The 9,184-nt window shown below is 35.9% G+C and overlaps 1 protein-coding gene across 1 annotated transcript; it reads right to left on the bottom strand.

Annotated features, from left to right (window-relative positions):
* Positions 1-4,314: 4,314 nt before the first annotated feature.
* LOC122090732 (serine hydroxymethyltransferase 4-like) lies at positions 4,315-7,414 on the bottom strand. Its single transcript, XM_042660422.1, has 4 exons — positions 6,564-7,414; positions 5,502-5,892; positions 5,305-5,406; positions 4,315-4,909 (listed from the first exon to the last, which is right to left on the bottom strand). Exons 1-4 carry the CDS (start codon positions 7,239-7,241, stop codon positions 4,665-4,667), a joined length of 1,416 nt encoding a protein of 471 aa, XP_042516356.1. The 5' UTR covers positions 7,242-7,414; the 3' UTR covers positions 4,315-4,664.
* Positions 7,415-9,184: the final 1,770 nt, after the last annotated feature.

A 9,184-nucleotide genomic window follows, 5' to 3' on the forward strand; every position in this document is an offset into this window, starting at 1 on the left:
ATTTACTCTCATTTTGCATCTCTCAATTGTCTCACTCTAATGATATATTTTATCCTCTTTCTCTAGAACTTGTTGAATCCTTAAGAACCCTATAGATCATTCGATACTTAACTTTTTTGTTATTAGTTGAATATCTTTTCAGATCGAATAAATTAAAGATCCAAATTATTAATTCAGATTTGAATCAGGATACCCTAAATGGATTTGGATATCCCTAAATGGATACAAATGCAAATCAAGTTCGGATTTTAGAATATCCATTTATATCTACTTGGCATGGCAGTAGAGTCTCCTCTAACTCTTGATGGTGGAGATCTAGTAGCATCTCACATGGCCTGGGGAGGGATAGAATAGGGGGAGGTTCCTTCTGATACCACATAATAAGACAAGTTAGCAAAACCACGTTGCATTCCTTTACTCCCATCATATAGTGTAGGAAATATACGACAAAATATGGAGAGTTGATACTTACCTTCAATTAGTTGAAGAGCCCTTCAATGAACTCTTTCCAAGAATTATTTTGGAAACTTGTAACAAAAATCATGTTATATATTTTGATAGATCAGTCATGCCACTAAAAACTATTTTTAAGATAGTAGATGCCTCATATCAATAATAATATCTATTATCTCGTCAATTTATCCTTTATCGGGTTCGGCTCCTCTCCAATTCTTAATTGTTCAATTGTTTAATTCTCTTTGTATGCGCGATGATGCTTATACATTTTCAAAATCCAACAGTTGTGGAAGTTTGAGGCAGTTGAGAAATCAAAATGGATTTGAATTCCAAAAAACTTCCATTACCGTTGGATTTTGAAAATGTATAGGTGTCTTACATACAAAGAGAATTGGACAAGAATTGAACGATTAAGAACAGGAGAGGAGCTAGATCCTCGTTTTACCAAAAGGAAAATAGGAAAAAAAAAAAAAAGATTTGGTGGGTAATTTGATAAACTCAAGATCCATTTTTCTATAACCCTACAGTTTTTCCTTAAAAAATTGGTTGATCCTAATCGTATCGATCCCAATTGACTCAATAGGGTGAGAGATCTACGGTTTGATTATAGGGCTTTCCAGGTTAGGCCAATCTGGATCCCCATTCTAGGTTTTCCTCATACAAAAATCTGGTTTTGCCACTTGAAAAAAAAAATGATTTTGTTATCCCAACAATTTGATGGATGAGAATTTTCTTAAATAAACCACATGTCAAATTTGATAGCACATTATATGGAACCTTAGTTTAGGATTTCTCACATATAAAATATTATGTTCGAGATACCTCATGTCTTATAAATATTAAGTTGATGATGCCTCTTATTTCATAAATTTTATATGAGAGAAGAATGGGGACACATTGCTCATATACAATAAGCTAATGGATGACACCAAGGGGGAGACAGGAGCCAGCAAGCTAACATGAGAGAGAACCTAAAAAGAAAATCCAAATGATAAGAAGGTTGGAACAATCAAGTGATCAACGGTCATTGTTTTATGTGCAACCAACTCCTTTTCTGTTGGCAACCATACACCAAGATTTATTTTTATTTTTATTTTTTAGCCCTATCCAAACAAACACAGCACAAGTGGCTAACCCCAAGACGTGATTCAATGGCATGGAAATTGAATGACTAAAGAATTACCTTGGGAAACATTTTTTTATTTTAATTCGAAAAATAAACTTTTATTAGCAACTAGAAGATAAAAAGACATGCATACCCACATTACATAGTTAATACGTTATATCAAATTCTAGCCATGGAATCAAGTATCGGTATTGGATCGGTATCAGTTGAGACCGATCTCGATACCTGATCGATCCTGAGATGGGTATTAGTATCATCTTAAGTATCAGATACCAATCTGGATTGGCCGATCCGACTCGATCCATTGAAGAAAAGATAGGGACTCACCACCATTAATGAAAACACAGGGACTCCGATGAATGCCACGATCGTCAAGACCATTGCCAATTTGTATTGTTGCCTTTTTTACTGATCTTGAAGTATTAGCCAACCTTCTCTCTGTTACAGTCATATTATTATATTCAAGCCATGAACGGCTAAGATTTGTTAGGGGGAGGTTAGTAGGATAATTAAAAGCTTTGATCGATATAATTCTTCCACTGATTTAAAGTTCACTCAAAGGGCTACATTTATCATGATATCACCTTCAACTCAAGTTCAATGTATGGACCCTGAAATTGAGTTACAAATTGATGCATCTACAGAAAAGTATTTATAAAGTGATGATCCCAACTCCAATTGAATAAGTGATAATCTGGGAGTATGTTGTCTATGTTAACAATAATGAACAACATCATAACCAAGCCACATTGCCCAAAAGCACTTGGACTAATATTTTTGGTATGGTGTGAATTTATATTTGATATTTTTTTTGGTAAAATTTAAAATTGATTTTAGATGATGTGTTTTAGAACTTATATTGGGCTGTGGGAATATTAATGCATTAATGTTGGATAAAATAATTTTTTTTAGCATTAGATGCAAGTACGCATGTAATAATTCCTCAATTTATTTGAGTAATATTGCAAAATTTTTGGGTCCCATTTTCTGAAATCTACTTGTTTAAAACCCATACCTCTGTTTTCCGTTTTTTGTCATTCTCTGTTTTCTTTTACCATTTGTTTGACTGTATCATTGAAGTTTTTCACCGTTTAAATTATGTATAGTTCGTTTTTCATTTTTTTTAGCCATTCCCCCTTTTTGCTAACTATGTGTGCAACAGTGGATATACATGATTAGAAAATGTTGATTTTCTCTTATAAATGCTCAGAGCAGAGAAATGGAGACTGGTCATTGTGTTTAGGTTGTCATGCAAGCGTCGATGAATACTATGCAAGCCCTTCTAAGATATTAAAGGGCACAATAAATGATGAGAGCAAGAGTGAGTTATTTTAATCAAATTGTTAAGGTATTTAAGGGGCACATTAAATAGTGAGTGGTGATCCTATTGTGATATAAAGGAATCTTTGGCAAATCCGATAAAAAGGAATCCTAGGCTATTAATGATTTTGTTTTCACACCAATTGTTGGTCAATTTCATAAAAATCGGCTAAACAAATCAGTGGAATAGAATCCACCATTGAAGTAGAATTTGTGGGTTTTTTTTTTTTTTTTTGGATTTAAAAGTCAAATGGCTAAGAATCTGATAGATATATCTGTTGGACCAAAGCCTGTGCCTTCAATAGGTGGATAGTCATTGTAATGGTTCTATAATGAAAAAAAGAAAGCATACACCTTGGACATAACTTGGCGTGGAAGGATAGAAATAATAGTATTATACCTATCAACTTCATAATATCAGTATTAGCAAAAAAAAAAAAAAAAAAAAAAAAAAAACAGTTCATACTCAAAGAGACATGTAGCAGACATGTTTACAAAATACTTAGTCTTCTAAGGTTAAGGGGCATTGTCTCTTCATCTTGTGGAGACTCTTCATGTCTCCTCTAGAAGACTATCTTCAAATAGGGAATTTTAAGCCATATAAGAACCAAGTTCCTTCTAGCCTTCTTTGTGTATCTGTAGTATAACTTTTTTTTCTTTTAAATTTCTACAAGTAAATTTGTTAAAAGTTTTCCTTTCACTGTGAGTATAATCTTTTTGAGTACTTGAAGGGGTTCTATTAATCTAATGCAAATGGCATTACTCAGCCCTTATTGTATTTTTTTGTAGAAACACCCTGATACTTGTTGTATTCTCGGGTGTCATTTTAGTTTGAGTACAATTTTTTTGAATACTTAAAGGGGTTTTAGGAATCTAGTGCAAATGGCATCACTCAGTCATTGTCGTATTTTTGGTAGGGACACCCCGGTACTTGTTGTATTCTTGGGTGTCACAATCTTCCCCCCTTTCCTACACACTATGGGAATCTGCGCTGGTATCATTTGTAATGCTTCTACCCCATTATTCTTGGCACAATATTGTTCTTTTTGGTCCATTGGCCTCAAGGCTTTACAATGGTTATGCCATGTTAAGGAAATATATGGCTAAAGTTTGCACACCCTCACCGATCTCCTGAACCTACTGATACTTACTAAATTCTTAGTGGAGCCACCTCACCGATCTCCCAGGTGAGTCTGGTACTTGACGTATTCTTGGGTGTCACAAGGGCACTTGGGTTTGGTGAAGATGTCTGATGGTTTAAAAGATCCAAATCATGAATCTACTTACCAATGTGATTCATGATGTGAAGTGGTTGGGGGCTTTCCCGGATTTAGCACAAGAAGATTATTGAAGAGTTTTTAAGTGATTGAAACCCCAAAATAATTATATGGAAAATTAAGAAACTCCTCGAATTTCTAACCTAAATTTGTTGATTTTATTTCTAACAAAATTCCAATCTTGAACAAGGGTACAGAGTATAATTGTTGAATATAAGCAACCGAAACTCCAGTGACTTGAAAAGGAAGATATCTCCACTGCTAGGAGAATTATACATTTGGAAAGGGTAAAAAAAAAAAACAATATGGAATCCATCAATAACCTGTAATATTCAAAAACAGAGAGAAAAACATTATTTTTTTCCTTTCAAAGAAAACCACAGGTAGTAAGTAAAATAAGAAGATAAAAGAGAACAGGAAAAGAATTTCAAAAAAAAGAGGCTTTAGGAGCCAATATAGTATTACTTCTATCAATATTTGTTAAACTAATCCTTGTACTTCATCTGAGACACTTGGAAGCCAGGCATGTCAAAGGAGGATGAGAATTTCTCAACAGCAGCCTTCAGGTCTTCAATACCCTTGTTGTTCACCAGTCCCTTGTTGAAGTCCTTCAAGAGCTTCCCATGTGTCTTCTGGATGTTCAGGCATAAGGTGACAGCCTGATGGAGGAATTCAGCAATCTGCTCAAAGTCTTTCTCGACCAAGCCTCTCGAAGTCATAGCAGGTGTACCTAAACCAACTCATAATGTTAGAAATAGTTGTAAATGAATCTTAAAAACAGTTGAATTGAATCTTGCAACCATTGGAGTGGCAAACACCTTAACATCTTCAAATGAGGTTTAGATTCAAAAGAGACAAGATCCAACCTAAAATACCGTAACCTAAGGCTTATAATCTTTGATCAGATTGTTTCAAACTTCATCTATGCCAGTAACCAAAAACAATACAAGTCCAGAAAGAACAAAAAGGACAGGTAACACACTTCATCCATGCTGCCCAACTTATTATGTTCTAAAGAACGCACTGTGGTCTACAGAACACTTATCTTTTCGCATGAAAATGTAACCTATGACCTACGAAGATTCTAATGTATATAGAGAACAATAACACAAAAAATAAACTTACCAATTCGGACCCCACCAGGCGCCAGTGCACTGCTATCCCCAAAAACAGCATTCTTGTTCACAGTAATATTACATAGATCGCAAAGCTTCTCAACTTTATTGCCTGCAAGAACAGAAACAGATTAGATAAGTTCGAAAAAGTTATGATTTTTCATATTTTATCAAATTCAAATCCTTAAAATTGTCAATCTTTTATACCAGTCAATCCAAGAGGTCTAAGGTCCCACAGAACAAGATGGTTCACTGTGCCATCAGTGACAAGCTTGTATCCTTTGTTCATCAGGTAATTTCCAACAGCAACAGCATTGGCCTTGACTTGCTTAGCATAGGCCTTGAAAGCAGGAGAATCGGCCTGCTTCAAGGCAACAGCCAATGCACCAATCTGATGATTGTGTGGACCACCTTGGAGGGATGGGAAAACAGAAAAGTTGATTTTGTCCTCGAAGTCATAAACTGCATCTTCAGGCCGACCCTTCTTGTCTGGCTTGGGGCCCTTCCTGTAGAAGATCATACCAGCTCTAGGCCCCCTCAAGCTCTTGTGAGTGGTGGTTGTGACAACATCACAGTACTCAAAGGGGTCAGCAGCTTCCTACAAAACAAAGCAACACGGATGAAAATCGAAACTCCTGAATTCATGGGATCAAAGGAATTATGGTGCTTCGATCTGCAAATGATTAAAGAAACTCATGAAACACTTGGAACAAATTAAAAATAAACTACTAGTCTAGCACTGGAACATTTTCAAATTAGTGTATAGCTCTGAAAGGTTTAAGGCATTAATAATTTAAAACGAGATAGCTAGAAAGATTGTTACTTCCTAAGAGACTAAACTCTATTAGGAAATACAGAATAGGTACACAACTCAAACACCAGAACCAAGTAAAATTATAAGCAACTTTTTCATTTTAATATGAAAATGCAGATCACTTTGTTCATGAAAGCTTAAAATGAAGCAAAAGCATATCTCAAAACATTACTAGACCTCAAATGTAGGCAATAAAATGCAAAACGACTTTAAAAAGACGAGATCTTTCAATTCAACAAACCAAAATCCGACGTAGAAACAAATAAATCTACGCAATTGATAACAGCAAGAAAAAAAATTTATCAAAAACCCAAATCAGAAGACAACTTAAATTTTATAGCTAACACCCAGACCAGAACTAACTGAAAGGTAGATACAAATAAATTCAATAAATCAGATCCAGATCCCCATGAACATAAACATTAAGTATGCACTTCGCAGTAAAAAAAGGGTACCTGGGCAGCAACAAGACCACTTATGTGAGCCATGTCGCATAGCAAAAGAGCACCACATTTATCCGCAATGGACCTGAATTTGGCATAGTCCCAATCTCTGGGGTACGCACTTCCACCACAAATAATCAACTTGGGCCTAAAATCCATGGCCTTCTCCTCTAACTTTTCATAGTCAATATACCCAGTAGTCGAATTCACCTTATAAGGCAAGCTCTCAAAGTAGATCGAAGTTGCAGAGATCTTCTTCCCACCAGAAGTATAATACCCATGTGTGAGATGCCCACCAGAGGGCAGATCAAGACCCATGATTCGGTCATGTGGATTCAGAAGAGCAGTGTAAGCAGCGAAGTTTGCAGGGCTACCAGAATAAGGCTGGACATTAACGCCCCATTTGGCAGGGTCAAGACGGTAGGTTTGAAGGGCTCTGGAGCGACAGAGATTCTCAATCTCGTCGATGAATTCGTTGCCACCGTAATAACGGTTACCGGGCATTCCTTCAGAGTATTTATTGGTCAAGGCGCTGCCAAGGGCCTCCATTACTGCAAAGGACGTGAAATTTTCGGAGGCGATGAGTTCGATTCCTCTGCATTGCCTGCGCTTCTCCTTTTCGATCAGATCGAATATTTCCTCGTCCACGGCTTGGAGAGGAGTGTTGCCCCATAAGTTAACGGGATCCATTGAGAGGCAAAAACGATGCAAAGAGAGGCAAAAAGGAAAAACGAAAATGGTGGGAAAGAAGAAACAGAAGGAGGAGAGCAGAGAGGCTTTTCTTTTCCTTGGCTTTCGTTGCAGTGTTCAGTTGTGTAGCGGGGGAATTTAGAGGGGAAGAATTGCTTCGGTAATCACGAACCACCAACAAAATTCTCAGATCCTCTAGAATAGGAAGTTACGGTATTACCCCTTAAACTTTTCTCCCCTTGTGTATGCACTAGGGGTGTCAATTGGACGGTTTGGTTCAGTTTTGGTCGGGTTGAATCAGTTTTAGTCTAGAAACGAGGGAGACCAAAACCAATCCGTTAAGGAACTTCAATTTTCGGTCGATTTCAGTTTTTATCCGATTTGATTTCAATTTATTTTGATTTATCAATATCGGGTTAATACCGATTTAGATCAATTTATTATTGAACTTGAACCATAATGAATCTTACATTCATAACTTATAGTGACAAGATTTGACGAAAAAAACACTTTAAATTTATGATTAAATCATGGTTTGTCATTATAAGGGAAAGATAACTAATATTGAAACCAATGGATAACAAATTACTAAGAAGATAACTAATATTAAAATCACAAAATGAACCTTATTATCCAATCATTCATTTGACTATCCAACTAGTTTTCTATAGTGAACAAGGAAATCAATGGAAACATTATTATAATTTATAAATTAATTTCTTTATTCATAACCTAATATTCAATGATTTGTAACAATTCCCCTTACAATAAAAATTTTACTTAGTAATATTGTAAAAAATGGATGGCTGATTCACCAATTTATAATTTCATAATCATTTATTTTTTTATCGGTTTTAATTTGGTTTGGTTTCGATTTGGATTGGTTTTCTGCCAGTCTCAACATGCCTCAATCCAAAACCAATCTAATAAAGATCGGTTTGGTTCGGTTTGGGTTTTGTCGGTAGGTTTTATCGATTTGGGCTAGGTTTTGACATCCCTAGTTTGGACTTTTCTTTCACCAAAATGAAAAATTCCAAAAAAGATCTTCTCCAACACGGAGGACCCTCCAATGACTCAACCAAGGGTTATGAGGGCTTGAACATTCTCTCAAGTCGTTGGAGAGGAGTAAAATCCGAAGAATTCTCTCCTCCCCTACTAGTGGTGTGACCTTATGATTGGATTTTGGATCCATCAAACTTTACTGTTTATAATCGTAAAGAAAAAAATAAAACTACCTGATAGTGTTGTCTATGCCCCCTAGACACATGGGAAAGTGGAACTAGGTTATGAAAAAACATCTATGCCCCAACTCCACTTCCCCATATGTGTTTAGGCATACTCAGTAGTTTCGGATAGTGTTCTTTATCCCTAATCATAAAATATCCTCTTTTTTTATTTTTATTTTTATTTTTATTATTTTTACGGTAAGAATACTACCTTATTAGATTCAATAAGTGGATTTATATGTATTTGGTGAGTGGATTCTTCTATCACCATTGGTGAAATGATCCACTTTTCTTTCACTCGGGATGAAGAACAAAATCTCTTAATTTACAGGGTTTCACGGTGAAGACAAAATCTCTTAATTCAAAGGGGTTTTGGTGATTGAATGAAACTACTGTAATGGTATCAAGAACATTTCAGACTTTGGACAATTGGGGAGGAGGGATTATGGCACCCCCAAAACGTGATTCCCTATATGAACATTGAAACAAAACTTGGGTCTTTTTGAAAATTTTCGTTTGTGTGAGACAACAGAAAATTCTTACCCTAGGGAAGGGTTCCTCAACATCCTGTCTTCCTTTGCTACACGGTCCAATTTTGTAGCATATTAAATTCCAAAGTCTAATTCAACCAAGAGCCCTCCTTTTAGGGATTAAACGTTTAGAATGGGACATCAGTTTCCATCGATCCTTATTTACACCCCACAAACCCCCCCCCCC

The sequence above is a fragment of the Macadamia integrifolia genome, chromosome 10, assembly GCF_013358625.1.
Source record: "Macadamia integrifolia cultivar HAES 741 chromosome 10, SCU_Mint_v3, whole genome shotgun sequence".
Taxonomy (NCBI): domain Eukaryota; kingdom Viridiplantae; phylum Streptophyta; class Magnoliopsida; order Proteales; family Proteaceae; genus Macadamia; species Macadamia integrifolia.

Coding starts and splice junctions, on each gene's coding strand:
- LOC122090732 (XM_042660422.1), bottom strand. CDS start 7,241: ATGGATCCCGTTAACTTATGGGGCAACACTCCTCTCCAAGCCGTGGAC. Junction 5,893..6,563: donor GTGGTCTTGTTGCTGCCCAG/GTACCCTTTTTT, acceptor TTTGTTTTGTAG/GAAGCTGCTGACCCCTTTGA. Junction 4,910..5,304: donor GCCTGGTGGGGTCCGAATTG/GTAAGTTTATTT, acceptor GAGTTGGTTTAG/GTACACCTGCTATGACTTCG.